Source organism: Saccopteryx bilineata, chromosome 11 (assembly GCF_036850765.1).
Source record: "Saccopteryx bilineata isolate mSacBil1 chromosome 11, mSacBil1_pri_phased_curated, whole genome shotgun sequence".
NCBI classification, from domain to species: Eukaryota; Metazoa; Chordata; class Mammalia; order Chiroptera; family Emballonuridae; genus Saccopteryx; species Saccopteryx bilineata.
In genome coordinates, this window is record NC_089500.1 from 20,376,103 (window position 1) to 20,396,132 (window position 20,030).

The 20,030-nt window shown below is 55.7% G+C and overlaps 1 protein-coding gene across 2 annotated transcripts in view; it reads left to right on the top strand.

Moving 5' to 3' along the window:
* Positions 1-20,030, top strand: part of MYO5B (myosin VB) — a 319,106-nt gene that overhangs the window by 286,485 nt on the left and 12,591 nt on the right. Inside the window, exons 28-33 of one of the 2 annotated variants that reach the window (XM_066246550.1) lie at positions 2,192-2,431; positions 3,898-3,998; positions 9,820-9,897; positions 13,887-14,085; positions 16,457-16,550; positions 17,902-18,045. In XM_066246550.1, coding sequence (XP_066102647.1) covers positions 2,192-2,431; positions 3,898-3,998; positions 9,820-9,897; positions 13,887-14,085; positions 16,457-16,550; positions 17,902-18,045 — 856 coding nt within the window. The remainder of the gene's footprint in view (positions 1-2,191; positions 2,432-3,897; positions 3,999-9,819; positions 9,898-13,886; positions 14,086-16,456; positions 16,551-17,901; positions 18,046-20,030) is intronic. The other variant, XM_066246549.1, reaches the window with a different exon arrangement.

The window sequence follows — 20,030 nt, forward strand, 5'->3', positions numbered from 1 at the left end:
AGAAGACTATTATGAGAAACAAAAATGCTTCTCCCGGCAGTCACTCAGGATGTTACAAAATAATTTTTTTTTATTTTTTATTTAATTTATTGGGGTGGCATTGGTTAATAAAATTATACAGGTTTCAGGTGTATTCTATAATAATCATCTGTATATCGTATTGTGTGTTCATCACCCAAATCAAGTCTCCTTCCATCACCATTTATCCCCCTTTACCTTCTTCTGCCTCCCCCACCCCCTTCCCTCTGGCTGTTGTCCGTGTCTGTCTTTCTTTGTTTCTCTGCTTAATCTCTTCACCCTTCTCATCCAGCCCCCAGCCCACTCCCCTCTGGCAGCTGTGTTATGCTAATGAAATAAGCCAGTCAGAGAAAGACAAGTACCATATGATCTCACTCATATGTGTAATCTAATGATCAAAATAAACTAACAAAGGAGAGGCAGTCTCATGGCCTCAGAGGACAGAAGAATTTTAGAAGCTCTGTGCCAGGAACTGGGGCCAGAGACCAAACACGGACTTCTTACTGTATCACATGTCTTACCTACCTGACTCAGTTTCAGTTAGAATGTGGCTGGTGGAACAAGACCACTTTGGAAAAACTCAAGACTCGCGTGGAGAGATGTGAGGCAGGGGTCTGCAGAGTGTCCGGGTCTAGTCCAGGGGAGAGGCCTCTTGGCCCAGAGCATGGCTGGGGTGGGGGTGCAGAAAAGGGGCATTAGAGCAGCCCCACTAGACCACTGGGAATGGATCCAGTCAGCCAGGGTCAGTCCATCTGGTCCCACTTGTAGGACCGCACAGAACTCTGGGAAGAGCTGCACTGCCCAGGAGCACAGCCCCGAGTCCTACCCTGATCCTGACCACACTGGATCTGAACAACCTGCCCACGAGGACATGAGTGAGAGGAGGCTACACGTGGACAGCCTCCTGACGAGTAGTGGGTTTTGTTTAAACTCTGGACGCCCCCTACCAGAGCTTCAGAAGTCCCCCCCCTTCTGTAGTGAGTACAGTGACCCAGCTCTGGGGCAAGCACGCCATCTGCGTCCTGGGCTCCAGGCTTAGCTGCGCTGCCTGCAGGTTGAGTTGGCTGCAGGGCCCTCGGGCCAGTCACACCCCAGAGCTTTGTCCATGGCCTGAAGGTGTGTGGCGGGGCTGGCCCACGGGATCCGCCTCTGCAGAACTCACAGGGAGCCTTCTCTGCTCCATGCTCCGCCTTCTCATTTGGAAAAGAAAGACTATGCCCAGTGGTCTCTTAGCTTTGTGGCCCTACGGCTCTATAATTGTGCAACCAGTGCCTACTTATTCACATTTTTGGGTTCTTTTTCTTTTAAGGACTTTATTCATTTTAGAGAGGGGAGAAAGAGAAAGAGGGGGTGGGGAGCAGGAAGCATCAACTCCCATATGTACCTTGACCGAGCAAGCCCTAGGTTTTGAACTGGCCACCTCAGTATTCCAGGTCGACACTTTATCCACTGCGCCACCACAGGTCAGGCATATCCACATTTTTGGATCTTCTTTGGGAAATTTTTTTATCTCACATGTCCCAGGGCCCTACCAGCAATGAGTGTGTGATCATCAAACTTTAAATGATCTGAATTTATCTCAAGTACAAAGTTATCTTATCCAGAAAATTTTAAATACATGCCAGAATTGGGTGTCAGTGATACTTTTGAGTCTGAATTCGGGTAGTTTTTCCTCCACTGGTGTTGACAGTTGGTGGCTTTCTGTGTGGCCATAACAACGGAAGAGTTGCTGGTATGTTCTCTAGACCAGGGGTCCATGTGTGACCTGAGCAGATTCGCACTCCGTATCCTCTCTGGGACAGTCACAAAGATGACTAATGTATGAAGGTTCTAGGAAGTCCTCTGTTAATAACATGTTGCTTGAGATTCACCTGGCATTTCTATAAGGAAGGGCTTCGTTGGCCAAATACGCTTAGAAATAAACTTGAATTGCTTCAGGGAACACAGAGACACCGTGTCAGACTGTCCACCCTGGTAGCTGGGAGTGGTGGGTTTGGATCCAGACGCCAGTCAGAACTTAGACCACGAGGCTCATCATTAAAGCGGAGAGGTTGCAATTCGCTTCTCAGGGGGACAGGCAGGGTGGTTGATGAAGGCGGAGGAGGGGACGCGCATGAGGAGAGCGCTCTGGATCCGGGGAGTAATGGGGTGTGTCACCCCTACTGTCTTCCAGAGGCAAGAGCTGGAGTCAGAAAATAAGAAGCTGAAGAATGACCTGAACGAGCTGAGGAAAGCCGTGGCCGCCCAGGCCGCCCAGAACAACTCCACCCACAGCTCCCCGGACAGCTACGGCCTGCTGCTGAACCAGCTCAAGCTGGCCAGCGAGGAGCTGGAGGTTCGCAAGGAGGAGGTGCTCATCCTGAGGACCCAGATCGTCAGTGCTGACCAGCGCCGACTTGCTGGCCGGAGCACGGTAACCAGGTGGCGGCCGCGGCTGGGCTTGCTGGGGGGACGCCGGGTAACAGAGCTGGGGCTTTCCTTACATATCTTTCCCCGTGAGGGTCTTACACCCGCAAGAGTGGAGTCTTTTGCTCTGGTGTCTCCTCTAAAGATAGAGCAAGGAACTTGCTGCCCTCCCAGCAGACCTTTCATGGGAGGCTTGGCTGGAAGTTTCTGGAATCTTCTAAAATGTCTCACCATGGACACGTTCAGGAGGAACAAGCCACAGAGTGAGAGACAAGGGCCGCAGCCTGCATAGCGCTCCTGCCTGGTTCCCCTCCTGCCCTTGCCCCGGCTGTCTTGTTTGTGGGGTGAAGTCCTCTCTCTCTTAGTCCTCCTGGGGCGGGAAGTCCAGCGTAGCATCGGTTCCCAATGTGTTCACCTCCTGAGACAGACTGTGCAGTGGGAAGGAGGGGACAGAGGCCACCTGGGTCACTTCTAAGCGTGGACCCTGGGGCAGCGTGGGGGTGGGGTAGGTGGGCAGTAATGAATGTGGAGGAGTGAAACTGACACAGATTTTGGTCATGTCCTCTGGATCGGAGTGCTTTGTCCTCCGGGGACACTGTCCTTGCTGTCCCACCCCACCATCCACACTCTATGCCTTTCCCAGCCCAGGCCTTGTCCTTCTGTGGCTCTTTCAACATGTCCTTTGAAAGTCACCTCCCTGCCTAGGTGTAACTGCTGTTATCTGAGATGGTCTTGGGCCTTCATCTTTTCTCAAAGGCTTGCTTTAAAACTTGTCTGGATATAAAGTTATCCTTTTTAAAAAAATTTTCAATTATAGTTGTAATAAATATTATTTTATATTAGTTTCAGGCATACAGCATAGTGGTTAGAGAGTTATGAAGTGACCCCCTACTAATTCTAGTCCTCATCTGACACCATCTGTAGTTACTGCGGTATTATTGCCTGTGTCCCCCGTGCGGTACTCACAGCCTGTGACTGTGTCTGACTGCCCGTCTGCACTTCTCAGGCCCTCACCCTTTCCACCCGGTCCTCCAGCTCCCTCCCGTCTAGAAACCCTGCGTCTGTGCCCTGTGTCTGTGCGTCTGTTTCAGTTTTGTTTGTTCATTTGTTTTGTTCTTTAGATTTCCTTATACATGTGAGATTATGTGGTATTTGTCTTTCTCGGTCTGACTTATATCACTCAGCACAATATCCTCTAGATTCATCCATGCTGTTGCAGATGGTAAAAATTCATACATTTTTTTTATGGCCAAGTAATATGCCATTGTATACATACACTACCTCTTCTTTATCCAATCGCCTATTAATAAGCATTTGGGTTGCTTCCATATCTTGGCTGCTGTAAATAATACTGCAATGAAAATAGGGATAAATGTGTCTTTTTTAATTAGTGCTGTGAATTTATTCAGTGATATAAAGTCATTTCATGGCAACTGTATGACTAGTTATTTCTTTGTTAACCTGGGCCCTCAGGAGCCGAACATTAATGCCAGAACAAGTTGGCCCAACAGTGAGAAGCACGTGGATCAGGAAGACGCCATCGAGGCCTATCACGGGGTCTGCCAGACCAACAGGTAAGCCCCACCTCGCGGCAGCAGTACCTGAGGGCGGCGCTAGCACAGGGGTCCTGCCCAACCCGGTCTGGGAAGGCCGCTCCTCAGGCACTGGCCACGTGCTCAGCGCCAGGGTCTTACCTGTTTTCGGAGATAAGTGACAAGGAGCAGACGCCGTGAGCCCCATGACCGTAGGAAGCCTGCTGTCCGCTTCGGCAAGACTCCAGTAACACCTGGAGCACCTGGTACTCAGGCCCTCTGAACGCACTCGCAAGAGAGCCCCCTGGAGGCGCGACTGGAGGCTGAGGGGAGGGAGGCTGGCACAGAGTGGCCCACCCACACAGGATGCCACCTGTACTCCCCCTCGCTGGTGCACTGTCCACAGCGGCCCTACCACCTGTCACTTAAGGGAGGGAGCCCACGCCAGGCACTGCAGAGGCTGGGTGCGAGGATTTGACCACTACCGTATTGGCTAGAATGAGATTGCCCTGGATTTTAGTTACCAACCACCTCTGGTCCCTTCTTAAGGACGAGCTACCCAGGGTTAAGGCAAAAGAGTGATGGTCTAATGGGGAACCCGGATGTTGGCCAGAGCAGAGGCCCCAGGTCACGCGGCAGAGTGCCTGAGAATTGCGCTCCGGAGGCCAGTCACTTACTATTTAGTAACCACTTCATAAACCGCGCCTCAGTTTCCCCATCTATGAGCTGGGTGCAGTCATAGCCTGAAAAGATTAGGTTAGTTAGTCTGCATTAACCACCAGGAACGGGGCTGCACGTGTTAAGCGTGTGAAACAATGCCAGTATTGTCGCCACTGTTGCCATCTTTGCCTCCTTGTGCCTCTGGGGCACTTGTCAAAACGGAGCTGGCCTTTTCCCTGGCTGCCTTTCTCTCTTTCCTCAAGTTACTGAATGTTGAGCCACCCTTACGCATTTTTTTGGAATTGCTGAAAACAGCACGCACTTCCAGAAAGTGTCAGTAGGTGGCACCAGGAGTGCAACGTGCAGTCCCCCAGAATGTCACCACATCGCTGACTCCTTAGTGTGCTGACTTCCAGGTCTTTTCATCTAGCCCCTTCCTGCAGATGGGAAAACTGAGGCCCAGAAGGGTTGAGCTAGCCTGGAACTGAGGTAAGGCAAAATCCAGAAGGCCTGACTTCCAGGCTGGCTGACTCCAGCCCACTGGGCCAGTGATCAGAAGGTCCCACAGGTAACTGGATTTATTGCAAGAGAGATGTAATACTTTTCCCTTCAGGAGGGAGAGGGGAAAATGAAGGTGAATCTCGCAGTGCTCACGCTAGTCAAGATTTAGTCATTTTAAATTATCTCAGGTGAAGATAAGAAATGGGACAAATAAGAAAAAAATTTAGAAGAAAGAAAGACACAGGATGCTTGGTCCTGACAAGCGAGCGTGCACATTGTTCTGATCTTCAGAACCACCACAGTTATCAGCTCCCTGCTTCTTCATCAAACGTCTGTCAGGGACCCGGTCCCAACTGTAGGTTTTTTCAAGGGCTGCTTGATAACCCGGATTTGTCTTCTTTTGCAACAATAATGATGGTAATAAAATAAAAACAGCTTTTCTGACATCTTAAAATAATTCCACTTCCAGCAAGCCCGGGTTACAATAGGGAACCAGTGGCCTGTGAAACTAGTTAAGTCCAGGAAGGAGCTGCTGCTCCTGGAAGAACCAGGGCCCCGCCCAGTGCTGCCCCCCTGGAGGTGACACTCATGGGTTTGCCTCACTTCCCATGTGGTGAATCCCAGCGGTGAGGGGGGACAGCAGGCGGGGGGGGGGGGGGGGGGGGGGGGGGGGGGGGGGGGATTCCTGCAGCCCAGCCGGCCAGGACGTCTTGTTATAATAAGGGCTGCCCGCCCGGGCCACAAGGGAACTTTGAACACAGAGTTACTTTTCTTCTACTGCTTTCTGGTAATGGAGAGTGTTCTGGTTTGAATATCAATTGTATCATGCAGGGTGAGGGGGAGAGGGGTTGGGAAGAGTTTGCTTATGTTTCTAGAGGGATTCGAAATGCCTCCAGGCTCAATCCCAGCCTCTCTAAAGAGAGTCCATGGTCCCCAAGCTCAAAACATTTTACACTTGGTAACTTCCATAGCTAGAGTTCTGTTTTGAGCTTTACATTCGTGCCTTTTCTATCGCTTTCAAATTGGGGGCGAGAAGCCGGTCTTGAGGGCCTGCTCTGGGAGTAGCCACAGGAACATGCGTAGCACTTTTGCTTCCAAAAAGCTCCCTCATTTCACATCCTGGGGACCGAGAGAAACCAGCATCATTACTACCACTGAATAAAAGCAGAACTGAAGAGAGAGCCGGCCTGTGCTCCAGACACTGGCTGCCGTAGGCATAGGCGGGTGTTTGGAGAGCACCCCCTTGAGGCCGCCCGGAGCTGTCTGCGGAGGTGGGTCTGGGAGGGGGATGGGCAAGGGCACGGCACAGCCAGGTGCCTGCTGCTCCCAGGCTGGCCTCAGCCTGGGCGTGCACTGGGTCGCAGCTAGGGAGGAGGAGGTTTGTGGCCGGGGCTCAGCTCTGGCTCCGGGAATGGTGTGTTCCCTTGGCCACTGGTCATTCCATTCAGGCCTTGCCAAGTCTGTGGAGCTCCAAGGCAAAATTTAGGGTGCTTTATTGGGTATTTGCTTGGGTCCCCAGAAACCTTCCAGGCCCTCTTCACCCAGCAGGTCCCACGAAACACAAAGAGTAGCATTGATCTTGCTACCTGGCCTTGGGCAGGAAAACCTGGCGTGATTACTCACCCCTTAATCTACCTGCCTGGACCTTGTTTAACCAGGAAAATGTATTGTATGTGCAGCCATCTTAGGATGGGCTTGGAGTTGACGGCCAGACGCCCCCCTGCCCCCCCATGTGTGGAGGCAGAGGGGCTGACCCTGCCCAGCTCCTCTAAGTGGCTAGAAACTCAGCTTTCTTCTGGAGTGTGCTCATCCCCTACCTCCCCCCCCGCTCCCAGTCCGTGGGTCCTGAGCCATCAGCACAATGGCTGCCCGCTGTAGTTCAGTGGCGTGATCATATTTGTCCACAAACAGTTCACCCCCGTATGGCCAGGCCTGCCGTTCCAGGTGTTTTTCTCTTATTCGTGGTGTTGGGGTTGCCACTTCCCGTGTTGCGGAGACCGCAGGATGCCTGGGCAGTTGGGTAGAAAGTACAGGTGTGAACTCAAAAGATAAGAACATCCTTAGAGCACAAGGTGGTCATTTTCAAAATGGGAAACTGACCAGCCCTGCTGACAGGAGCACTGCCTATTTCTGGCCCCAGGGAGGCTGGTCCTTAAACCAGGCGGGCGGGTGATTGCTGGGTCCCAGTTTTCAGTCTCCACAGAGGGAAAGCAGACGCTCTCCCAGGCCTTTCCGGTGCACGGCCTTCACAGTTAATAAGATTATAGAGCTAAAAGGAAGCTCTCAGGTAAGTCAGCCGAGCACTTCCACTTTACACAGGGAGAAACGGGCTTGTGATTACCCGCCCACCCCCAGCTTGTTAGCATCGGAGCTAGGAGTTGCCCTCCAGACGTCCGCCTCTCCGGCCAGTTTCTTGCTGCCTCCTCCTCCTTACTTAGTGTGTGTCTGTGGCCTCTTTGGGAATGTGGCTCAGCACAGTGGTGTACACACAGGAGGCTCTCCATGAATATTTGTTAATTGATGGGCATCATTTTAACAAACTCCTGAGTTGAGTTGTCTGGGGTTTTCCTTATCCTGCCACCAGGGGGCGCTGCCTCCCAGCCTTTGCCCCTAGTGGGGTGTGAGGAAGGGGAGGGAAAAGGTCCGGTGAGGATTTGGTTCTCTTTCATCTGGGAATAAAAGGTGGACCCAGAGTAGGTTGGCTAGTTTTTAATTTACTCGTGTGCCTGACTTCCTGAGCACTGTGGGGTGGCTGGGCAGCAGAGCACTCTGCTTTATCTTTGTGCGAACACCTGGCGTGCTGCAGAATTAAGAACCGCGTGTCTCCCTCCGAGGCGGGCGGTGCGGGGATGAATGCCAGCGTCCTTGCCGGGTAGCCCAGCAACACACATGCACCTCCCTGCAGAGCCTGTGTTAGGACTGGAGAGTCTGCCGTCATGGCAACCAACAGGGTTGCGGAGACACCTCCTGGGGTCTGGAGATCACCTGGGATCTAGCTCGAGTGTCAGTGTCCAGCAGGTGGTCTCCATCCTGCCACCTCCCCTCACCCAGAAAGCAAGAAGGTTAGAGGGAGGGCTCCTTACATGCCTTCAATGAGAATGACAATGACCACAGCAGAGCCCGGACTTCCTCCCAGCAGTGAGCCGCCCCTTTGCATTAAAGCAGGAGCTACTCACAGTGTAAGTGGTAACACCAGGGTGCTAAGCTGTCAACATCTCTTAACATGGCCCAGGCCACTCCTGGGTTTGCTGGGATAAATGGAACCACGGGACCACTAAGCACAGGAGGGGTCAGCAAAAACTTCCCACGCAAAGGCAGTATCTGCGGAGGCCTGGCCTGGGTGAGGGCTTGGGACATTTGTGGGGCAGGAGTCCTGGGCAGAGAGGTGCCGGATAAACCTGTTGGCAGTAACCCCACCACCACCCCCCTGTAGAGAGAACAAGCCATGACAGAACAGCAGACCCAGGAACAGCAGCTGGAGAGTGGCCCCGGAAGGATGCTCCCTGCCACCTTCCCCACCCCCACTGTCGTCAGACTTCTCAGAGTGGGGACTGACGTGATGTGGGCAGGCTGTGTGAGCCCCGCAGGTGCGGCCCTGCTTCACGCGGCTGAGACGGGGACATGCAATGGCAGCTGCAACCCCCGGGTCTCCCGCACAAGCTGACCAGCAGACCGGCAGGACACGGCTGACCATGGCCAAACAGCCCCGGGGATGGAAAGTTATGGCCAACGGTGTGGCTTCAGCTCCAGCCAGGACACCCGGGATCCCACCAGCAGGAGCTTCCCCGGGAGCAGAGGCCCTCTGGGAATGGGGCAGAGGGAGCGGAGTCCTGACAGAGTTTGCCTGCCACTCACCACCCAGTCCCACCGGTCTCTGTCTCTCGTGTGCCCAGGGCGGTTGGTGGCAGGGAGGTAGGTGCATGTGACATGTGCCTGACCTGCTGGCATCAGGCCAACACTGGACAAGTGGAGAGGGCAAAAGGAGCTGCGGGCAGAGTAAACAGGACTAACACACCCAGCCCCCAAGGCGAGGGAGGACGTTCAGTTCTCACCCTGCTTGGCACAGGTTTTTATTAGCGGTTTCTTTTTCAAGCCCACAGTGAGGGCTGGAGTTGAGATGAGTTCATGGGTTTTTGCCCTTAAGAAGTGACATAAAAGAGATGCCCATTAGAAAGCAGACAAAATAGTCTCCTTCCAGACCCTGGTGCCCGTGCTGAGCCAGCGCCCCAGGGGCAGCCTGCCTGTGCTCAGTGCATGCAGCTCCCACGGTGCGCCCACCGGTCCTCTCCTCCCTTCCGCTTTTACTCTCCTGCCTCTCCCTCTCTGCTTCTAACGAGTCACTCTGGTAAGAGGAAAGAACACTGAGCGAGAACGCAGGCCTACCCGGCCCGAGCCCCTTCTGGTCACAGAATTACCCAAACCAGAGCCACCCTTTGCTCCTGCTGAAGCCACGCTTTCCGCTCTGGGAAGATGGGTGGGTCCCACAGGAGAGTGCGTGGCAGTGACTGGAACTGGGGGCAGGGAGAGCTGGGGTCTGCAGGCACCCACGCTGGAGGCGGGAGAGGAAGGGGAGCGGCCTCCTGAGCCGTCCCTGCTCCGGCCTCCACGCTCGCTGGGGCTGCGCACTCCCCTGCCTCCTCCGCCTGCCTGGCTCTTTCCTCCACACTGGGCGCCCTGTGTTCTTTCTGTCCTTTATTTCTAGCAAGACTGAGGATTGGGGCTATTTGAATGAAGATGGAGAACTCGGCTTGGCCTACCAAGGCCTAAAGCAAGTTGCCAGGTCAAACACACGCCTCTCTTCCCTTGTCTGCTTTGTCTGTTCTGCCTGCTGTGTCTACGCTTGTGTTTCAGCTGCAGCGACATGAGGACACGGGGCACGGTCCACAAGGTGGGGGTGGGCCCCTCAGGCCACTGCCCGGCACTTGTGTCCAGCTGGTGTGGATGAGGGTGGGAAGCTGCTTGTTTGGGCCAAGGTGATAACCCTCGATGGCTCAGTATAACCTTAGAAAACACTTGGTCCTACTCATTGGCTCTGTGGCTGAAGGGACAGACATGGTGGGGAATCTCACATGGCAGCGGGCACACAGCTATTCTTAGAACAAAGCTGAGGTGGAAATTTATTTCTGGAGCATTGAGTCTGTGCTGCTTCTGTGCTATGTAGTGACATCCTAACTGCAGGACCCGCTGAGCACATCGGGCGGACTTGCGCTGTTGGCTGTGCTCCGAGTGCCGCGCCCCTGGGCGCCTGTCCTCCTTCCCGCGTGCCTGCTGGTCCCTGTCCCGTGACTGCCTGGAGCCAACAGCTGACAAGCCCCGCGCTACCTGTGCTGCATGTATCAAATCTGACTCACCACACATACGTGGGATGAGGACACGGAAACTTACAGGGTTTAGGGAACTTGCTGCTTAAGTTGGAGACCCAGAATTTGAACCGGTCCCATTTGATATCAGAGTCTGAATCCATAACCCATTGGTCTTCAGCCATGGGTGAGCAGTTTAGCAAGGGAGGGTGGACATGCACAGAAGTAACACAACCCAGTGGTCATGTCACACCTTTATAGCCAGCATGTGGTTTTTCTGGGACCACGGCATAGCTTTGTGCATGTAAGACTCCCAACAGAGATGGGGCAGTGGTCTTCAGGCCTGTTTCCCAGAAGAGGAAACTGAGGCCCGGTGAGGTGAGAAAGCTTTAGAACGGGAGCCAGGTACCTTCACGCACCTTCTTTAAAGTTCTTCCCGCAGATGACATAGAGGAATAGTGGAGGTCCCATTAGAGCAACGAGAGCATCTCTTCTGGGGATAAGAGTCCAGGTCAGTGGTTCTTTTTTTTTTTTTTTCATTTTTCTGAAGCTGGAAACAGGGAGAGACAGTCAGACAGACTCCCGCATGCGCCCGACCGGGATCCACCTGGCACGCCCACCATGGGGCGACACTCTGCCCACCAGGGGGCGATGCCCTGCCCATCCTGGGCGTCGCCATGTCCCGACCAGAGCCACTCTAGCGCCTGGGGCAGCGGCCAAGGAGCCATCCCCAGCGCCCGGGCCATCCCCGCTCCAATGGAGCCTTGGCTGCGGGAGGGGAAGAGAGAGAGAGGAAAGCGCGGCGGAGGGGTGGAGAAGCAAATGGGCGCTTCTCCTGTGTGCCCTGGCCGGGAATCGAACCCGGGTCCTCCGCACGCTAGGCCGACGCTCTACTGCTGAGCCAACCGGCCAGGGCCCAGGTCAGTGGTTCTTAATTTAATTTTTTTTTTTTTTTGAGAGACAGAGACAGGAAGGGAGATGAGAAATATCAACTTGTAGTTGCATCACTTTATTCATTGATTGCTTCTCATACGTACTTTGATTAGGGGGCTCCAACCAAGCCAGCGACCTTGGGCTCAAGCCAGTGACCATGGGATCATGTGATCCCATGCTCAAGCCAGTGACCTTGGGGTTTCAAACCTGGGACCTTAGCATCCCAGGCCAGTGCCCTGTCCACTGCACCACCAGTCAGGCTGGGGCAGCTGGCTCTTGAGAGTCCCTCTCTCCTGGCTCTAGTTTTAGGTAAACATCTCTGTAGCATCTGAACTGTTGATCGTGCTGTGCGCTACCACCCAAAGTCCAGTTACTTTCCGTCCCCGTAGACTTGTCCCTCTTTACTCCCCCTGGTGACCACTTCACTTTTATCTGTGTCCACGAGCCTCAGTTTTATATCCCACCTGTGTGTGAAATCATCTAGTTCTTAGCTTTTGCTGATTTACTTCCTTTCCTGGCTCTGGTTTCAGTGTGACCCCACCACCTGGGAGCAAGGTGACATCTGTCTCTGGTTCCTCGCTGGTAGAATGTGGTTCAGAATAGAACCTACTTCCCTGGGTCATTACAAGCAGTGGGATTAACACAGAGAAAACACTTTGCACATGGCTGGCGTGTTGTAAGCACAGGATGAACACTAGCTGCTATTTCTATTATTATATTGGCTATTATTCAACAAGATCAGATTCCTGTCCCATGAAGAAGTTTGTTTCATTGGAAGGGGGACCCACATGTGAAACCAGGTAATTCCCCATGGCTCTCTAGCAGCAGAGTAGCTGTGGTTGAACGCCTAAGTGCATGAAAGCACTAATGAAACCGAGCACAGGCCTCTGCCTCGGGAGATCCGGCTCCCAGACCCAGTGCTGCCACTGGCTGGGGCCTCCGCTTCTCTCTGCCTTAGTCTTCTCACCTGCAGGAGGGAGGTACCTAGCTAGACACTTGGGCAGGGACTCTGGGACCTTACACAGAACCCTGGGCTAAGTCACCCAACTATACTCTACAAGGAGAGTCAAAAAGATGTGAGCATAAACTCACAAATCAGGAGCTGGACCCTGGGGCAGAGGGCCTAGGTCCCCACTGCTTCTGCTCTGCCCTCGTTAAATGTGTAGCTTGCTGGTGAGTCCTTTAATATGGCCAGGAGTGGACGTCATCAGGTATTACATGTCCTCCAAAATGCTGATGTCATTTCCAAATTATTCTCCGCAGTCTGCACATGACTGCCTTCCCTCAGTAGTGCTGCCTGTGGAGAGTGGTGATCCGGTCATTCCTCCACCATCTCGTCATTCACCTGCGTTCCCTCGTTGGGAAGCCGCTGGGAGCCGAGTGTGGCACCTGGGACTGCTTTGGCGCCGACTGCGCAGTGGAAAGCGTGGTGCTTGCACCTGGGAGTTGGCGGCGGAGACTTTCCCTTTCTTGCTCCCTCCTCTCTCGGAGCAATTGTCACCCCAGAATGGTAGCAGAACTGCAGACACATAGTGCCCCTGCACCCCGCCTCCAGAGCGCGGTGCTCGAGAGCCCAGCCGGGCCCTGGTCGTCTTCATCCGCATCCCGGCAGAGACGGGGCGTGGTCATGTCAGGAGCTTTGAGGTTCCTTCCGTTCCTGTGAAGCTGACCAGATCAGGAAGCTGGTTCAGGTCGAGTCCAGGAAGACAGCGCCCTCGTCCCGTTAGTACTAACCCCCTGAAGTAGAGGCTGCTCAGGAACCTGCCGTAAGTTCTTGCCTTCATTATGATGGAGCAGGTACTGTCCCAGAACTGGCCAGGTGACTGGCACCCCTGCTCTTGGGCCTTTGGACTCGGTTCGTCTTCTGGGCCTCCCCCTCCTCCTCCATCTCGTCTCTAGGTCTCGCTGCCTCTGTCGTGACCCCAATTGGTCTTTAACCACCTCCCCCCAGATCATTCACAAATAGTCTTGGTTTCTGTTTTGATGGGGGAGGGGCTACATAAGGCTGGAGATAAAGTGGGGTAACGGTGGTGAAGGTAAAAAGGCAAGGGGCCAACAGTCTGCCTTCCTGCAAACCGCAGAGAATCCACTACAGGGAGAATGGACAAATGATTAGTCAGTCCGCCAGCGTTTTGTCTTAAGGAGATTCTTGTGAGCTTTGGGGCAAATGGGGCTGCTTTTATTTAAAAGATGGTATAAGAAATTTCTGTTGATGGCATTTTGGCATGGAGACAATCTCTCATTTCCAAAGCAACAGACTGTGCTCAAGAAAGAAGAACAAGGGAATGAGAGGGTCAAGCAAAAGGCCCATGACCAAGGCCGCGTGTCTGGCCTGGCGTGTCTGGCCTGGCCTCCCGGCCTCGGCGAGGACGGGCCGGCCTGCTTGCCTGCTGAGCACGCAGATCTGTTCCCCTCGCCACCCCGCCCCCGCCACTGCTGCTCTATGCCTGGCTGCTCCCCTGCCGCATGTCCGTCTGGGGCCGCATGGGGCGCTGGCCCGAGCCCCGTGGTCACCCGCCCCCCTCTCCCGGTGCAGGTTGCTGGAGGCCCAGCTCCAGGCCCAGAGCCGCACGCACGAGGAGGAGGTGGAGCGTCTCCAGGCGCAGGTAGAGGCCCTGCGGGAGGAGCTGGACAGGCAGCAGCAGACCTTCTCCCAGACGCTGCTGCTGTCCCCGGAGGCCCAGGTGGAGTTCGGTGTCCAGCAGGAGATGTCCCGGCTAGCCACCGAGAACCTGGTGAGTAGCCATTCCTGGAAGACCCCAGCTCTGGGAAGTCATGTTCTGGAAGAAATGGGAGCAGGGATAGCCTTTAGCCAGACGAAGAGTTCTTGCCCTTGGCCCAGCAGCAGGAACAGAGAATCTAGAACCTCCAGCCAACAAGGACCTGTGGAGATGCCCCCTCATCTCTTATGGTCCCACCAACCTCCCCGGACCTTGGGGCTAGAACAGCAAGTACATGTGTGGGCAGGATTCTGGCCAGGCGCAGGGGGCCCGCCTGCCTCTGCTGCCCTGCTGCTGGCTGGGCGGGGGGCTGGGACCTCGGTGCGGCGTTGCCCTCCGTGGGGTCTGCCCCTCATGCCCTGGGCTTCGGCAGCAGCTGATTCCACAAGGCAGCACAGGGAGGCCACTTAGGACCCAGTCCCCGAACTGCACGTGGTCGCTTCTGCCGCTTCCTACTGATCAAAACAAACTCCACGGCTGGGCCAGACACTGCACGTGTGTGGGGGCAGCGGGCCCCGGACCACAGGTCCTTGCACAGGACTCGTACACACGACCCACCTTCCCCGCGCCATCTGCATGCCCCTGTCTGTCACACACACAAGTGTGTACATAGGCACGTGGGCAGCCTTATGAGAAGGAAGATGTATATTAAATATGACTGGCTTCTGCCAGGGGAAGGAGGCTATGTGGGAAGGGCCTTTGCCAGCCCATGCCCCTGGAGGGGCCACTGGCCAAGTGGTGTGGTAGGTGGTCTGCTTACGGGGAGGGCTGTGCCCCGTGGAGGATCCATGCTGGCTCGGTCCTAACTGGACAGTTTAGGAGTCTAGTCCCGGCCATGGGCCCTGGGCCTGAACAGGAGCCTGGGCTGTGGGCTGACGAGGATGAAGATGACCAGGAGGGCTACAGCTGGAACTCAGACGGGAAACCTCTCCTAGAGTGGGGTTCACACTGTGTACCCGGGCAGAGGCTGGGCCCGGAAGCAGAGTCACTGGGGCACAGTAGTGCTTCCCCAGGGCTGGGCAGCCGTGAATTTCTGGAATCAGGCGACCGGCTTCCACAGTAACCACGTGGGCACACGATAGGATGTGTGGAAGGGAGGACATGGTTGTCTTCCTGGTAGCAGCTGGAAGCTTGTGGGTTAAACTCATTCTTTCATAAGCCATTCGTGACCTTAGCCTCCAGGACTTTGGCCTCGGCAGCTCCCCGAGTTTACTACCCACTGTGGCCAGCCCTGTGTTCCCTTTCGTCTGTCCTGAATTTGCTGAGTACAAGCTTTGTTAAATTTCTATTTATTTATTTATTTATTTATTTATTTTCTACAGAGACAGAGAGTGAGCCAGAGAGAGAGATAGACAGGGAGAGACAGACAGGAACAAAGAGAGATGAGAAGCATCAATCATTAGTTTTTCATTGCGCGTTGCAACACCTTAGTTGTTCATTGATTGCTTTCTCATATGTGCCTCGACCGCGGGCCTTCAGCAGACCGAGCAACCCCTTGCTGGACCCAGCGACCTTGGGTTCAAGCTGGTGAGCTTTTCCTCAAACCAGCTGAGCCCGCACTCAAGCTGGCGACCTTGGGGTCTCGAACCCGGGTCCTCTGTATCCCAGTCCGACGCTCCATCTACTGCGCCACCGCCTGGTCAGGCAAATTTCTTTTTTTTATTAAGATAAATATTTGAAGTTCTTGATGTCTCTCATTAGGTCTGTGGTCTGCCGTGGCTGGTAGCCCTGTGATTGAGAGTTGGGCTGACTTTTGTCTGAAGAGCAGCCTTAACAATTTGTCCCCAGATGTTTCTGAGGTTCCACAGTGCCGTGTTTGCTCTGCCTTCTGCGGCACTCCTAGTCACAGAGGCTGTGACAGTGACGGAGCGCCCTGCCTCCCTGGCCAGGGGCCGCTGCCCAGCTGGAAGAGGGGTGACCCTCATGCTGTTCCAGGTCCCAGAGGGCTCGCTGGTTTCTAGGGGCCCCGGTAGCTAGGGGGCTTGGGCCAGGGCCCCGTGTTGCTTGTGGCCTCCAGGCACTCGTACCCGCTGTTGGCTCTTCCAGCTGAGTGCCCCCCAAGCTGTCCTACTGGCCCTTCCTTCCCAGGGCTCTGCCCACCTGTCCAGGACACCTAAGTATCTCTGGGGTCTGGCATGGCAACCTGAGGACCCTTGGCCTGGACAACCACGGGGCTGCGTGGGGCACCAGGCAGCCAGAGCCAGGAATCGGTCCATCTTGATTGTGAGGAAGGGCTCTGACTCACCTGCTGCTTCCCGGGCGTGGGCGGGCCTCCTGGCCAGTCACAGGCCTGGCCCTCAGGAGGCTGTCGCAGGCCGCACTGCTCTGCCCCTTGCCCTCCAGGCGTGGTCAGCAACGTTCCCACACTGCGCCCTTCTGCTCGTAGGACCTTAAAGAGCTGGTAGAAAAGCTGGAGAAAAATGAGAAGAAACTCAAAAAACAACTGAAGATTCACATGAAGAAAGTCCAGGACCTGGAAGGTAAGGTGTATGTGCGTGTGTGTTCTGTGAGGCGCCCCCTGCAGACGGCCTGCACCAGCTTCTGGGCGCCTGAGCCGCCCGTCACGTGATCCAGTCATTCGGAGCCCATGAGCTCAGCCTTATTCAGTTTGCCAGACTCTAAAGATGCCCAAATACAGCAGGTGTATGGTGCTGACCGAGCTCTGCAGGGCTGGAGCGGGGAGACCATCACCGGGCCCTGTGGTCCTGCCCTCGAAGGGTGAGAGCGGGAAGGCAGGACTTGGGGGTGAAGGAAGCATGAGACCCCAGCCCGGTGGTCCTGCCCTCGAAGGGTGAGAGCGGGAAGGCAGGACTTGGGGGTGAAGGAAGCATGAGCCCCCAGCCCGGTGGTCCTGCCCTGGAAGGGTGAGAGCGGGAAGGCAGGACTGGGGGTGAAGGAAAGCTGCGCAGCATGAGCCCCCAGCCCGGTGGTCCTGCCCTCGAAGGGTGAGAGCGGGAAGGCAGGACTTGGGGGTGAAGGAAGCATGAGACCCCAGCCCGGTGGTCCTGCCCTCGAAGGGTGAGAGCGGGAAGGCAGGACTTGGGGGTGAAGGAAGCATGAGCCCCCAGCCCGGTGGTCCTGCCCTGGAAGGGTGAGAGCAGGAGGGCAGGACTTGGGGGTGAAGGAAAGCTGCGCAGCATGAGCCCCCAGCCCGGTGGTCCTGCCCTCGAAGGGTGAGAGCGGGAAGGCAGGACTGGGGGTGAAGGAAAGCTGTGCAGCATGAGACCCCAGCCCTGTGGTCCTGCCTCGAAGGGTGAGAGCGGGAGGGCAGGACTTGGGGGTGAGGGAAGCATGAGCCCCCAGCCCAGGGCCCCCTCCAGGCTATGGGAGTCAGGGAGAGAGGGCGGTTCTGCGATTAAACGGCCACATTGGAACCTGGCCCCGAGAGGTCAGAAGGAGGTGGAAATTGCTCTTTTAGAAAAATCCAGAATGTTCCTTCTCCTGACTCCCTCAGTCACCCCACCACCTGGATATCACCCCTCCTGTCCTCCCGAGCTCGGAGCCACTTCCCATCTCATGGTCCCAACACCAGTGCCCATAGGCCAGCGGTCCCCTCACAGCTGTCCTGTGTCTGACTGCCTGCCGCTCTAGACGGGGCTCTGAGAGGGCAGGGCTGTCTGTCCGTCCAGCCTCAGGCCGCCTCTTATTTCTGCCCCGTCCTCCCCCTGCCGTTTTTGGGTTTCTGTTTCTCGTCCTTGAGGTTTCATTCTCCTGATCGCTCAGGTCACTCACTAATAAACAGGTGAGTGTGGACATGTTGCAGCGGCTCAGTCTTGAGGACCCGTGACCCCCTCCCCCCGCCCCACCATGACCACCGTCTCCTCCCCGCAGCCGCCCAGACGTTGGCCCAGAGTGAGAGGCGGCGGCACGAGCTCAACAGGCAGGTGACCGTGCAGCGGAAGGAGAAGGACTTCCAGGGCATGCTGGAGTACCACAAGGACGACGAGGCCCTCCTCATCCGGAGCCTGGTGACAGGTCAGCAGCCCCCCAGGGCCCGGCACAGTCCCCACCCCACCCAACACCGCACCCTCCCTCCCCTCCCTCCTCACTCTCACCAACCCCCACTCCCATCGCCTCACGCTGCTGCGGTTCTGATGTGTTTTTGGGTGGTGTGGACACGGTGATTTGGGTGTGGACTGCCCTCCGGAGCCCAGGTGCAGGGGACTTGGGAGCCACTGTCCTCGCCAGCCCTGAGCCTGGTCTGTTGGTTGTCCAGGTTCCGCTCTTCTGGGCTCACTCCCCATCTGGCTCCAGCACGCCTATCTTCCCCCATTTAACTGGGGCCCCACACAGAGTAGCCGCCACCTGCAGAGCCAGAGCGAGAACCTTGGAGAGAGGCCGGGTGGAGAGTGAGGACGCTGGTGGGCTGGGCCTCGAGCCATTGGCTCCATTCTCTGTGGTGCCTTAGTGTTCCCATCTGTAAAATGGGGATGAGGATACCAACCCCCCACCCTAGCACAGGAGATGTAGCACAGGTGACTGCTATGTGAAAGCCACAGAACCCTTCTCAAATATGAGGAATGTGAGGTGGTAGCTTTGTGGGGGCATCTGAAGCCCAAATGAGAGGTAAACATTGTTTCAGAGAAATGTAAATTGACCGAGGTCCCAGCCTGCTCCCACTGCTCGGAGGGCTGCAAGAAGAATGAAGCCTAGCATTTCGGTAGCACTTTGCCTTGGGTGTTTGTCAGAGCGAAGCATCTTGCTCTTTCCGTACAGGGTAGGTCCCCCCCCCCCAGCGGTCCAACAATTAAATGTGCTGTACGTTCACCTCACACTGCCCGCAACAGGCTGCATCTTCTTCAGATGCTCCCGAGAACCGAGCCTTTCATCTCGTGAATGAGGAAGTTCACGGCCCCAGAGTAACATAGCAATCATCATGGAGACTGCTCGGCCCGTGGCTGGCGGCCCCTTCCGCATTGCTCAGGGGGCCCAAGGCAAGGTTGTAGGGGCTGAGCTGCCTGAGCACATCACCCAGTCACCTGCCCCCGGGAGACCCCAGCCCAGTGAACGCCAAGGCCTCACTGACCAGCCCGCAGGCCCCCAGCACAGATGAGAGGCTGTGGAGGAAGAGGGCAGCAGAGCCGTAGTCCCTACTCCCAAGATGCTAATGTCCGGCCGGGCAGACCAGACGGCGTTGGGAAACAGACCCAATCACAGGCTCTCAGACGGAACACTCCCAGACAGGACAGGCTGTCTGCAGTCTCCACACAGATCAGGCTTGATGCAAGGAGTTATAGGTTGGAAGTTTGAGCTTTAAAATACATTTTCCTGAATAAATGTTACTGGCACTATTATTAGGGCCAAGCCACAGCCATCCGTTGAGCCTATAAACTGCCAAATGTTAATCATGCACCCAGATTATTAAGGCCTAGAGTCAGCATTTAATCTGAGAAGAGGATGTATTTGAGGGGACAGTGTAACCCAAGCCCCAGCTGGAGATGCTGGGAGCGCATCCCCAGCCCCGTCCCAGGATCCTCAGCAGAAGACCTAAGGGTGTCGCCCCTTCCCGCCCCCTGACCTACCTACAGGTGGAGGGAGGGAGCCTGCCCTCACTGCCACTCTAAGCGGAAGGGTACCAGGTGGAGGTGACGAGAGTGAAGAGTGAGGGCTGAGGGTGTAGCACTGGGCCCCGGCGGGCACAACGGAGGCCCAGGCCCAGCTCGCACCTTGCGGCTCTCCTTAGCGCTGGGCCTTGGCCCCTCCTCCTCTGAGCCTCTAGCCCCACTCTGGGCTCTGAGCCTGGCTTGTTGCCTCACCTGGTTTACTCTGGAATGGAAAGCGATCTGACAGCTTCTCCCTGGCCCCCAGTGGCTTTGGCAGGGAAGGAGCGAGAGGCTGAGTGGGAGTCTGCAGCTCACGGGGAGTCCAGTCCCCCCAGTCCCGCCGGAGCACATCTGGTGGGGGCGTGGATACAGAAGAGAGCAGCTGGGGAGGGAGGGGTTTGGAGTAGTTGTCCCTGA